Raw genomic sequence first — 13,538 nt, 5'->3', positions numbered from 1 at the left:
ATTAATCGCACATTCCTCACAAATTTGCGAGGGATTGTCGAAGGAGTTGTCCATCGCAAATCTGCGAGAGATTTGCGAGGGTCCTCATCTTCGTAGCAAATGACCCACAAATTCATCGCAAATTTGTGAAGGTATTTGTTCGTCGCAGATTTCCGTCGCAAAAAAACGTTGTTTCTTGTAGTGATAGACTCATAACTGGTATGAAATTATGAATCAATCTACTGCTCTACACATGTAGATAGAAAATGTGTACACCTAAAAGCCTAATTAGAACAAGACAATTAGCTGACTCGATCACATGCGTAAAGCCAACTTGACTTTTAGATGTATGTTTGTATTGAGATTATTAAAATATTTAGAAAATTAAATAAAAGTTAGCTAACAAAAATTAAATCAGAATAGAATAAAACAGGACAACAAAACATAAAGAGGAAGAACAATTTGAAAAACGCTAGACAACTAAACAAACACTCGTACATGTACACCATATTTAAATATTTGAAAAAATAATAATAATCAGGAACCTTAACCGAAAAAGAACAATTTAGAAATAATGGATTTGATGTTCCCATTTTTTAATAAGGTTTTTGTTTTTAGCGATCCTTAACGGCTAGTCGGCTAACAACAATTCAACAATCCGAAAATAATTATATCCAAGAAATGCAAACGATATACCAATGTATGAGGAACTAAACATTTTGACGACAAAGAAAAAACTAAACTTTCCTCTAATTTCGAGATAGAAAACTCGACTATAAACACACACAAAAGTTCGAAATTAACTAAGTTGAAAATTATCTTTTCATTTTGCATGATGAGTTGAGTGACCGGTATATATCTGAACTCGCTATTTAAGTTAAGATATGAGTTCTGGTCATCCCACCCCTTTTCAAAAGGACTACTCTTTTTCTCGTTTTAAAACCAACACATATTCACCTCCCCTATAGATGGTGCATCTCATCATAAACTTGGTCTAAAATTACTGACCAGCAAATTCCCCTAGAACCACCAATACAAAATTCTTCGGAAACCATTCCACTTCGAATATGAACAATCATATACATTCCAATAATCAATTTTCTTAAGCACATCTAAGTATAACATTCGTAAGGAAGAAAATATCTTTCATATTCCGATAGCCCAACAAGCTAGTTAACATATTTTCACCATATGATTTTTACTCTTTACCTATACGTGAAAAAGAAAAAAAAAAAGACGACGGCTTATGCGTCCCGACAAGATTTAACCGACAATACATAACATGCTTACACGGCGACGAGAACACACCCGTGGATCATATAGGCGGTGCATCTCATCATATACTTTGGAAAGAAGAAATATCCAAACCAATCTCTGTCTTCATATATATAAACAATACATAGACATATATATAACTCATTTTGTTAAGAGAGACAACAAAAAACGAGAATAATAATGTCGTCGTCGAGGGAGCTACAATACTTGGAGTACACATACAGGAACAACCGTCCCACGACGGGTCTCCTCAACTCCATCTTCATGACCACCGTCAACACCGCCGCTCGTTCCCTCGTCTCCGTCGCATCCACCGCCTCCACACCGGAGGTTCCTTCTAGGCGGTGGTCGGCTTCGGACCACCTCAGGTTCATGTCTATGATGATGACGTGGCTCACCCTTTGGGTCCTTAGGGTTTTCTTGGACTATTTTCCTCTTCCTCTCATCTCTTCTTCTTCATCTTCTTCTGCTTATTCTTATTCTTATCCTCCCTTTAGTTTCGCTTCGGGTCTTCTTACCGCGGCGGCGGAGAACGCGTTGGTCCCAGTTAAGGCTCCCTCCTCGTCGTCCACATCATCAACGGCGCTGGTGAAGTATTCAGGGTCGTCGAATCTGGGTATGATGATTTGCGACGGCGTTGATGAACCTTCCGTTAACTCTCTCGGTAGAGCACTTTGTCACGTAAGTTGTAATAATTTTATTTTCCCATTAATTAGTGTTTAATTAAACATTAACGTTTTCCAGTTATACTGTATGTCTTCTATAAATTAAAAAAAATTATGTTGGACCTTTCTATTTCTGGACACCACGAAGTTCCTAACGTGGACATTTTATCTCTGTAACTTCCACGTGGACAACATGCGCCGTGCCACGTAATACATGAAAGAAAACAAAGAGGGAAGTCCAATTAGTAGTCCATAGGCTCGATTAATTATTAATCAAGCCATAGATAATTACCATAGTTTATCATACTAAATTACTTGTATCATACTGTATTTCTTTCAAAAGAATTACATATGTGACGAATTCTGACTCTAAGATCTGCGTAGATATATTGTTGTTAGATATATAGATGTCGTCTATGAACATTAAACTTGCCACCTATTTGTATATATTTACAACTTGACCATTTAATATACTTATCTTATAACATGTTTTTTTACGAGTAGGCACTAGCACTCATGAACGAGATACCAGTAACCTCAAGAAAATACCAATTTGCCTTGGGAATGGCTGAGAAGATCATGGAAGACAACGCCCAGAGCGGCCACGTGGATTTACTGGACGTCAATAGAGCGGCTCTTGCGTCCTCATTTGCACGCACCACTGCGCGATTGCAGGACTGCTTGAAACGTTCTCGAACGGCAGACGAACCCTTCGGTGGTTTGCCACTGCGTGTGGTCAGCGCCCTCCCTCTGGGTGGCTACGTCGCCTCCTACGTGAGAGGGTTAAGCGCATGTATCAATACGGTCAGGTCCTTAGCGGACATGACTGGGAACTTATTATCGCAGAATAGGAGGAGAGAGTCTGCGGTGGTGAGAGCGGGTGGTTCCCAAGAAAATGAGGCTGAACTAGCGGTCGAGAAGCTTGCGGAGGAGCTTCTGTGGATGACAGAGAAGCTTAGGCGTTATGGTGCGGTGGCAGAAGGGATTAAGCGGTGGAGCTACGCTTCCGGTTTAGCTTCCTTGTCTCTCACGACTGCTCCCAGGGTCCAAGGCCTCATGGTTAAGATTTCAGGCAAGTATTCAGATTATGTTATTCAGATTAGTTTTTTCAATATTTTGTTTTAAAAAAGTAAACAATAATTATGCTATATAGTTTTCAGTAAAAAATTAAATGTATTTGGTCATTTATTAGGTCCAAGTTTCATTTCACTATCACATATATTGTTCAATTCAGTTTGGTTTTGGTTTGAAATTCGGTTTCTATGCTCATTACATATCTGTTGTTTTCTCACAAAATCAATTTCTTGCAGCGCTCTTAATTGGAGAGTTAGCAAGAGACAGCACACAAGTTCCGGGACAAGTGACGTTCAGGCTCCTTGCAAACTGGTTACCACTATTTAGTCACGCAAGGAACGGGTTAGCGTTTCCCGTGCTGACGGGTTATGAGAGAGTTGAGGTGGAACGAGCTATAGACAAAGCCATCTCGACCTTACCTGCATTGGACCAAGAAATCTTACTCACAAACTGGCTCCAAGATTTCTCAGTCTCGGCCTCTGAGTGGCCCAATCTCCAACCAGCATATGACCGTTGGTGCCACTCCACTCGCCAGCTTTTCATGTAGACGACCAAATACCATAGTCATGACGGTCTGAGAAAACATGGGAAATTTGTCGTGCTTTTCTTTGATACGAGTTTTGGTTATAGCTTATGTGTCCACACATTTATCTTAGCTTCTTAGGTAATAAGACAAGTTTCGATCTATTCTAAACCCTTGTGATGTGTTTTTATGAGTCTTGGAATTTCAAAATTCTACCTTATAGTTCTTTCTTAGATCAAAAAATCCAGTATACGGGGCAAACCTGATTGTATTGTGTTGTTGACAAGAGAATCATCCAATTCTGCTTGTTTGTACGCTAAGAAATTTTATAATTCAACATACTGTAGATAGTCTTTCTATGGAATTATCAAGTTCAAATTTCTGCTTGTTAACAACAAAACCCCCCTCGGTTTCGAAGATGCTGATCATGAACACAATCTGCAAACGCATAAATGCAATCCATAAACCCAACAAGCATGAGATTAGTCTGTACCATAAAGTTCCCTATCATGAACAGATAACATTTCCGGAAATAGGTGTTGTGCCGGTCTTTTTAACGTGAATACATATATCCATAACCAAAAGGGCATCTGCCGAGTGATGAAATCAGACAAAAAACAGGCTCCTTGATTAGGCTTATCAGGTTCCACATAGCTAATACCATAAGTATATAAATACTTTGGCTTCTATAAAGAGTTATTTTTTTATTACCTTTAAATATAATTTAAATTTTATTTGAAAAATATATGTCAACTGAACCAATAAAGAGAGATTGAAATACTTCTTTGATTACATACATATATAAATGGGTTGTCATATAAATTTATTTTTATGTAAAAAAATGAATGAAATTTAATTTGTAGAGAGAATAAAAATTGAAGAAACATACATACATATAAATATTCAAATAGCACTATATAATGTCATAGTATATATATATATATATATATATATATATATATATATATATATAATCGTGTGCTTTCCATATAAAACGCTATAAACTCTTTCAATGTAATCATTTTAAATATATATTGATAATATATATTTTACTATAAATAAAACTATTTATAAAATTCAAAACAATAATCATTTATCATAATATAATACTCATATACAAATTCTAAAATATTAGGAAATTAAGAAAACTAAAATGTACGAAAGTAGTAGTATATTTATCATATCGTACCAGTATATAAATTGAGTAGACCGCTTGTAAATGCAATAATACATTATATTAAAAATTTGTGTTAGGTTCCAAACCTACCAAGTTGACATAAAAAAATTAGAATTTCAATTGTATAAAAATTGTTATAAAAACATATTATTGTAATTGTAAACAATGTGTTACAGGGTTATGAAGTGGGTAAAATACTTCATCGATCTGCATGAAGGTGTTAAGAGTCTATAAAGTGAAGAATTTATTTAGTAAATTGGAAAATATTCAACTAGTAAGTACATTAATATAACCTGTTGAAGCTCATTATCTTTTAGTGTCATTTGAACCACATATCAGTTCTCCATTTACCATATTCCTACTATTTTTCCTTTGGTTCTAATAACATAGCTAAATCATCTTCAATTGGAATCGTAGAATTTTTTTTGGTTGTTCAAAAATGCTACTTTATTTAAAGAATAATAAATCATTAAAAAGTTGACCAAAAAAAATATTAAAATTTTTTAGTTTAATTTGTAATTTTGTTTAAGTTTATTTTTGTAATATATTATAAAATCAACACAACCACTGTATTTGTGATACATAAATAAAATGTCATAATGAACTAACTAATAATAGATACTATAAATAATTTTATTATTAAATAAGTAAAAATTAATATCATGCATGGGTCATACTCATACCTAATAATTGCTTTGTTTTATGGAGTTATTTTATTTTTCGGTTAAGTACTACTACTATTCGTAAAAGACTGAATAATCTGATTTAGCCTTTTGTTTATGAGTCGGATAAGTCTGTGACCTTTGTTAAGGTTCTTTGGAATCCAAGGCATGTGATCCTCCGAATAGATCTTTACCACCATTGTTACCAACAAGCTACTCACAAAGTTCATCATATGCATAGCACTCCCGAAGATCTTTGGTCCATCTCAATGTCGTGCTTAGGTTCATATAGGTTTAAGGCGAATAAAAAAAATATGTTTTTACTGTTATTAAAAAATGTTAAAAATAATATATATACTAGATGGTTACCTATACGATAGGTAGATGATATATATTTTTAATTGTTTATATATTTATATTTTTTGTGACTATGATAAAATCATATATATATATAAATTATTTGATTGTTTGATACATTGAGTATAGTTTATATTAAATTCTTTATAAATATAAATTGTAGGTGTGATTGTTTAAATATGACATAAATTAGTTATTTTTTTGTTCTTTGAAATGTTGAATACATATTAACAAAAAATAAGCAAAACATATGTAAAGTATGAACAAAACATAAGTAAAATATTTTTATGTATGTGTTTTTATAACATATAAAATAAACTTTCATATATCATATCATCTATTGTCACATTAACATTTTGTTAGTTCATTAAAAATATATTCTCTTATAAAATTTTAAAACAAGTTTTCAATTTTTCATGTGTTTTTTTTATTTTACTTTCAAATATCTAATATATTATATAATACTCTATTAATACGAATAAAAGATTAAGAAATATGAAATAAGAAGAATTAATAACAAACAAAATATTGTAAAGTTTTAAAATAAAAAGCTTAAACATATTTTCAAACTAAATACATAACCTAACTAAAAAGATATATGATCTTATAATTTTTATTATTTTGTGGCCTTGGACAAATGACCTTTTCATTACACATGAGGCACACGTCACTGGTCCATCTGGTGTCTGTGCGCTGAAGAACTCGAGCTCGATACCCATAGTCATGATGGTCATGTTCCAAAGAGAAAACATGGGATATCATTTGTCGTGCTTTTCTTCGATACGAGTTTTGGTTATAGCTTCTATGTTGATATAGCATTTGGGAGCTGGCACGTGTGAAGAAGATAAGAAGCAAAGGTGGCACGTGCGAAGGTGTGAGCTGTAGTGATGAGCTGTGAAGTCGGTTAAGGGAATGTCACCGTGACGGCGCAAATAAACGTTAACTCTGTTAACGGAACTTAGTGCATAAAAGCATTTGTTAGCTCATTTCTATCTTTAAAAAATATTTTGGATTTGTAAACTCTCTGAGACTTGTTCCCTCATCGTTTAGCCGGTTTCTCATCTAGAGATTCTTGCTGGTGAGAAGATGACGCTGCGTTTTTATTGAACGTTGTATCATTTTGTTATCTAGAATCTATCTTAATCAAAGTTATGGGTTCTTTGTTTGTTAACTTGTTCTTCGTTATTACTGGTATCAGAACTAAGCGAGTCCTTGGAAACGATGGCAGTGGAAAAGAGATCTCAGATTACTCGAGCTGAAGAGGTGGTGGAAACGGTTGGGTCGGTAGTTCCGGTGACGGAAACTACACTGGGTTCTCAGATCGCCCAGGTACTTGATCGTTTAGAAGTTGCGATTGCTGAACAAAATAAAAAAATTGATACCAACATTGCCGATATGTTTGAAATGGTGAAGATGAGGCCTGGACAACAACCCTCATCCAGTGGAAAACAAATCTGTGATGGTGGTGCACCGGTAGTATCGGCAACACCGGAGCACTTGGTGGAGAGTTCTGATCGTAGTGGAGGAGATGGATCGGGATATCAAAGTAGAGGAGATGGTTCAGGTTATCAAAACAGAGGAGATGGATCGGCTTATCAGAACCATTATTTGGGGTTAACTCGGGTTGGGAAGGTTGATTTCCCCAGGTTCAACGGCGATCGCATATCTGAATGGTTTTTTAAGGTGGAGGATTTCTTTTCCCTTGATTTTACACCTAGTGATTTCAAGGTAAAGATGGCAGCGATGCATTTTGATGGACATGCGGCAGCGTGGCACCACTCGTTGGTTCAGACGCCATTGGGAAGAAATGTTTTGCATGATTGGACCTCTTATAAGTTGCTTTTAAAGGAAAGATTTGAGGATGTTCTTGATGACCCTATTGCAAAGCTTAAACAGTTGCAGGAGACAAATGGTATTGTGGATTATTATCAGCGATTTGAGTTGATTTGAAACAGGGTGACTCTCTCGAAGGATTATCTTATGCGAGCTTATTTGGCGCGATTCAGGTTAGACACGCAGATGCATATTCACATGTTTGAACCACAGTCTGTGCGTCAATGTTTGGTGTTGGGACGGTTATACGAGAAGGCACATCCACATCAGAAAGTAGTGCAGGTAATTGGTCATCGTCGAAGTCAACCAATGTGAGTCCTTTAGTAAAGAATCAAGTATCCGGGAAGCAAGCAAGTCAGACTAATGGTGGAGACACTAATTTTCAGGCACCTAAGAACATAAAGTTTTTATCTCAAGAGGAAATGAGTGAGAGGCGAGCTAAAGGGTTGTGTTACATTTGTGACGAGAAGTATACCCCTGATCACTATTTAAAGCATAAGAAGTCGCAAGTGTATATGATTGAAGTGGAGGAGGAACTTGGTAAGTGGGAGGAAATTGTTACTCAGTCTGCGGAAGAAGAGGAGAAAGACACACCTAGAGTATCAATCAGTGCTGTGTCAGGAGTTCAGGATTATCGTACTCTGAAGGTTAGAGGTATTCATGGAAAGAAAGTCATGTTTATTCTCTTGGACACAGGGTCGACTCATTATTTCATGGACCCGCGTACGGCTAAAGCACTTGGAGTTGCAGTCCAATCTGCAGGATTGACCAACGTAGCTGTTGCAGATGGAAGCAAACTTGGGGTCTAGGGAAGAGTGTCACAGTTTGATTGGTCGTTTCAGGGTACACCTTTCAAGGACGATTTCATGTTAGCTCCATTAGGTGACATGACCTGGAACTTGCAAAAACTTGAAATGGGATTTTGGTGGAAGAAACAGAGGATTCTGCTTCATGGGATCAAACCGGGAGCAATACGAACGGTTAAAGTTACTAAGTTTAACAAGGTTCAGGAGGAAGCGGTTCAAATATCAATGATAAGTGCTCAGGAGATAGTAGAGCAGGAGGATATGATGTTATTTGCTGTCGAAACGAGTCACAAGGAGAATGCTACCAATGCTGCTGTTTTACAGCTGACACAAACTTATTCGGATATATTTGAAGAACCTACAACCCTTCCTCCTTTCAGGGAGAACCATAACCACAAGAGGGTTCAGATCCAGTCAATCAATGTCCTTATCGTTATGCGGTTTATCAGAAGGATGAGATTGACAAGATTGTGCAAGACTTGTTGAAAGCTGGTACCATACGTGTAAGTTCAAGCCCTTTTTCTTCTCCGGTGGTGTTGGTAAAGAAGAAAGATGGTTCTTGGAGACTTTGTGTGGATTATAGGGGGTTGAATGGGTTGACAATCAAGAATAGGTTTCCCATTCCTTTGATTGAAGACTTATTGGATGAACTGGGAGGATTTGCAGTCTTCTCTAAAATAGATCTGCGTGCAGGCTATCACCAAGTTCAGATGGAACCAGAAGATGTTCACAAAACTGCATTCAAAATTCACAGTGGACACTTTGAGTACTTGGTCATGCCTTTCGGCTTAACCAATGCACCTGCAACATTTCAAGGGCTAATGAATTCTGTGTTCAAGGAGTTTTTACGCAAATTCGTCCTTGTCTTCTTTGATGACATTTTGGTCTATAGTTCTACGATGGAAGATCATATCACTCACTTACAACACAATGCGACAGAATCATTTGTATGCTAAAGGGAGTAAGTGCGCTTTTGCATCAGCTAAAGTTGAGTATTTGGGGCATTTTATTGCTGCTGGTGGAGTGTCTACGGACCCTGCCAAGGTCAACGCTGTTGCAGAGTGGCCAGTACCCGTTAACTTGAAGCAGTTACGTGGATTCTTGGGTCTTGCAGGTTATTACAGGCGATTCGTAAAATCTTTTGGTACGATTACTCGACCATTGACTCTGTTAACAAAGAAGGATTCCTTTGTGTGGTCATCAGATGCATTGGAGGCTTTTACCAAGCTTAAGCAAGCATTGAGTCAGGCTCCGATATTAGCTCTTCCGGAATTTGACAAACCCTTCTTGGTGGAAACAGATGCGAGTACTAAAGGAATTGGAGTAGTACTCATGCAAGAGGGACATCCATTGGCATTTATTAGTCGACATTTGAAGGGCAAACAACTGAACCTGTCTATCTATGAGAAGGAGTTTTTAGCGGTGGTGTTTGCTGTCCAGAAGTGGCGACATTATCTCCTGCCTAATCACCTTGTCATTAAAACTGACCAGAGGAGCCTCAAATACTTGCTGGAACAACGTTTGAATACACCAATTCAACAACAATGGCTCCTGATATGCTCAAATTAAACCCTAGAGCTACTCTCTCAAATTAAGAGGTCACTGTAGTACTTAGGGGTCGAATTCCACAATGACGCTAGACTACACAATAAATTATAGAGTGTTATGATTACGCTAAACAAGTTGATTTAAGTAAGAAAAGCAATGCAAAATATTAAATAAAAGTGTTGAAAATTCAGAAGATCAAAAAGCTAGGTCCAGGGAATTTCTCAGGAAATTATGAAATATTAAATCAATCAATAAATTAGGATTCAAGCAATTAAAAATCAGATCTAGAACTCTAAACACTTTTGTAAAATAAATTAGTTCTCACTACAAATATTATCTAAATTTAAAACCAGAAAATCCAAATCTCTTTGTAAAATTCTAGATTAAAAATCAGCTTTAAAAACAGGTTTAGATAAGTTCAAAAAATTAGTAAATCAAATCTCTTTGTAGAAAGTAATTTTGCTCATCAAAAAGTTTTATCAGGAAAATCAATTATATTCTCATATCAATTTATTTTCCTAAGTTATTAATTCTAGATGGCCAATCAAGAATTAATATGAAGAACAACCTATGATGAAGATTTAGAAAGATAATGAATCCTAAATAAACAGATCTAATAAACTATAAAATCCCTGTGCAAAACCCTGAACCTAACAAGCAATCTACTCAGACATATTCAATGAAGAACAAAACATAATTTTGAATAATAAGCAATTGAAATTAAAAGAGTAAAGAGGGAGTTTATGAATTCTTCTCTTAAAGCAGTTCAGATCTCTCTCTCCCAAAAGCTCTCAAAATCTCACAGGGTTGCAGAAAGTAAAACTTGCTAGAAAATAACTTAAGAGTTTCTAAAACCTAAAAATACTATATATATGTCCTAAAACACGTCAGGGACTTGTGCTGCAATTATGAAAAACTTCGGGCAACTTTGTAAAACTTCCAAATTTGAAGACTTGTTTCGACTTGCATGGGTGTCGACCGATGCTCTTCGTATAATCAGACTCCAAATTGATTTCCTCCGGTTAAATGCTCCAGAATCATCCAAATTGCTCCATTTCGCTCCATCCGTGCCAAAATCCTAGAAAACCTGTTAAGACTCTAAAACATCCTAGAAAACAAATCAAAAGACTCAAAAATCACACTTATATCATGGTTAAAAACCGTAAAAACTATGATATATCAGCTCCCCAAGTTGTTGGAGTTCGATTATGAAATTCAGTACAGACAAGGAAATGAGAATGTAGCTGCAGACGCCTTGTCTGGAGTAGAAGGTGCAGAGGTACTCCACATGGCTATGTCGGTGTTAGAATGTGATCTAATGAAAAACATTCATGCTCATTATGTAACAGATGTTGAGTTAAAACAACTCATTGCTGAGCTCTCTTCGAATCCAAATGCTAAGAAACACTACTCGTGGGTACAGTCTGTACTGAGGCGAAAGAGTAAGATTGTGGTCCCTAATGACACTCCATTACGCAACTCCATTCTTCAATGGATGCACTGTTCGGGGACGGGGGACATTCTGGTAGAGACGCAACATATCAAAAGGTTAAAGGCTTATTTTATTGGCGGGGAATGGCAGTAGATATTCAGACTTACATTCGCAGTTGTGCCATTTGCCAACAATGCAAGTATGATACTGCATCTTACCCTGGGTTGCTGCAACCTTTGGCTATTCCTGAAGCAATTTGGACTGACTTATCCATGGACTTCATTGATGGACTTCCAGAATCAGCAGGTAAGACAGTTATCTTTGTGGTGGGGGACAGACTATCAAAGGCGGCTCATTTCATGGCTTTAGCTCATCCTTACACGGCAATGTCAGTCGCTCAAGCATTTATGGATACCGTTTATAAGCTTCATGGTTGTCCTCGTTCAATTGTTAGTGATTGTGATACGATATTCCTCAGTTCATTTTGGCGTGAGTTGTTCTCTTTATAGGGTGTTGATTTAAAGTTCTCAAGTGCCTATCACCCTCAAAGTGATGGACAAACAGAGGTGGTGAATCGTTGTTTGGAGACTTATCTTCGTTGTATGTGTAGTGACCGTCCCCACTTATGGAGTCAATGGTTGCCTCTCGCTGAATTCTGGTATAACACAAATTTTCACACAGCAACTCAACTTAGTCCCTTTGAAGCGGTTTATGGACAAGCACCTCTGATCCATTTACCCTATTTACCCGGTGAGTCTAAGGTGGCAGTGGTGGCAAGAAGTTTACAAGAACGGGAACAAATGCTCCTATTCCTGAAGTTTCATCTACTCAGGGCTCAACATCGAATGAAACAGTTTGCAGATACTCACCATACATAGAGGGAATTTGCGGTGGGTGATTCAGTCTTTGTCAAGTTACAACCTTACAGACATGGTTCAGTGGTGGTTCGTGCAAACCAGAAGCTTTCTCCCAAGTATTTTGGCCCTTATAAGATACTTGATCGTTGTGGTAAGGTCGCATACAAGCTACTGCTTCCAGAGGGTTCTCTCATACATCCTGTGTTTCACGTTTCTCAACTCAAAGCAGTAGTGGGTAATGTGCTCACTTCGACTCAGTTACCGTCAGTTATTGTGGATGTCCTGTTGAAAGAACCAGTTGATGGTGAAGCGACAAGGTCGAGCGGCAACAATGGTACTGGTTCAATGGTCCAATGAAACTGAGGCTGAAGCTACATAAGAGTATCTCTTTGACTTGCAGAGGAAGTTTCCATTTTTCGAACCTTGTGGTCAAGGTTCTTCGAACAGGAGAGCTTTGATATAGTATTTGGGAGCTGACACTTGGCACATGTGAAGAAGATAAGAAGCAAAGGTGGCACATGCCAAGGTGTGAGCTGTAGTGATGAGCTGTGAAGTCGGTTAAGGGAATGTCACCGTGACGGCGCAAATAAACGTTAACTCTGTTAACGGAACTTAGTAGCATAAGAGCATTTGTTAGCTCATTTCTATCTTTAAGAAATATTTTGGATTTGTAAACTCTTTGAGACTTGTTCCCTCATCGTTTAGCCGGTTTCTCATCTAGAGATTCTTGTTGGTGAGAAGATGACGCTACGTTTTTATTGAACATTGTATCATTTTGTTATCTAGAATCTATCTTAATCAAAGTTATCGGTTCTTTGTTTGTTAACTTGTTCTTCGTTATCATGTGTCCACACATTTATCTTAGCTTCTTAGGTAATAAGAGAAGTTTCGATCAATTCTAAACCCTTGATATGTTTGTCTGAGTCTTGGAATTTCAAAATTCTACCTTATATTCATTCATTCTTAGATCAAAAACCTGATTATCCCAGCTATTTTACAGTAGCATACGTGAACATCAATAAAATAGGCACTTACTATGTGATAAGCTATATCCCAAAACGGCAAATACGGAAGCAGATGAATGCTAAAACTAAAAGCGTTCGAGAAAGTTCCAATCCTTGAGACTGTTTAAAGGATCCAAGGAAATCTGGTGATGTTTTTTTTTGTTTATAAAAAGTGTACAAACAGACAGCTAAGGTTTTGATGTTCTTAGCTTATGATTCCTTTTTTCTGAATCTTTCTTCCTTTGCTTTCATTAGCTTTGTCCAGAGGTGGAAGCTGAAACTTCTGCGCTGCATACAGGGCAAACCTGCAGAAGATTGTGTCAGTTTCAGTTTGTTAACGGAGTTC

The 13,538-nt window shown here is 36.9% G+C and overlaps 2 protein-coding genes across 4 annotated transcripts in view; one reads left to right on the top strand and one right to left on the bottom strand.

The window, feature by feature from the left end:
• LOC104765866 lies at positions 1,364-3,777 on the top strand. 2 transcript variants are annotated; one of them, XM_010489649.2, is made up of 4 exons: positions 1,368-1,622; positions 1,752-1,935; positions 2,424-2,991; positions 3,230-3,777. In XM_010489649.2, the coding sequence occupies exons 1-4, from the start codon at positions 1,435-1,437 to the stop codon at positions 3,538-3,540; spliced, it is 1,251 nt and encodes a 416-aa protein (XP_010487951.1). In that variant the 5' UTR covers positions 1,368-1,434; the 3' UTR covers positions 3,541-3,777. The 2 variants fall into 2 exon arrangements, with proteins under 2 accessions (XP_010487950.1, XP_010487951.1); XM_010489648.2 differs by having other exon boundaries at positions 1,364-1,935.
• LOC109124466 (E3 ubiquitin ligase BIG BROTHER-related-like) overlaps positions 13,226-13,538 on the bottom strand; it is a 9,878-nt gene continuing 9,565 nt past the window's right edge. For both annotated transcript variants that reach the window (XM_010489646.2, XM_010489647.1), the window contains exon 7: positions 13,226-13,497. In XM_010489646.2, coding sequence (XP_010487948.1) covers positions 13,444-13,497 — 54 coding nt within the window. In that variant the 3' untranslated portion in view covers positions 13,226-13,443. The remainder of the gene's footprint in view (positions 13,498-13,538) is intronic.

This window comes from Camelina sativa, chromosome 19 (genome assembly GCF_000633955.1).
Source record: "Camelina sativa cultivar DH55 chromosome 19, Cs, whole genome shotgun sequence".
Lineage (NCBI taxonomy): Eukaryota > Viridiplantae > Streptophyta > Magnoliopsida > Brassicales > Brassicaceae > Camelina > Camelina sativa.
This window is presented reverse-complemented; position numbering and strand designations above follow the sequence as displayed.

Bases quoted from the DNA above. Each gene is read 5' to 3' on its own strand.
- LOC104765866 (XM_010489648.2), top strand. From the start codon at position 1,435: ATGTCGTCGTCGAGGGAGCTACAATACTTGGAGTACACATACAGGAAC. The intron at 1,936-2,423 runs GTAAGTTGTAAT...TTTTACGAGTAG, and splicing joins TCGGTAGAGCACTTTGTCAC to GCACTAGCACTCATGAACGA. The intron at 2,992-3,229 runs GCAAGTATTCAG...AATTTCTTGCAG, and splicing joins CCTCATGGTTAAGATTTCAG to CGCTCTTAATTGGAGAGTTA.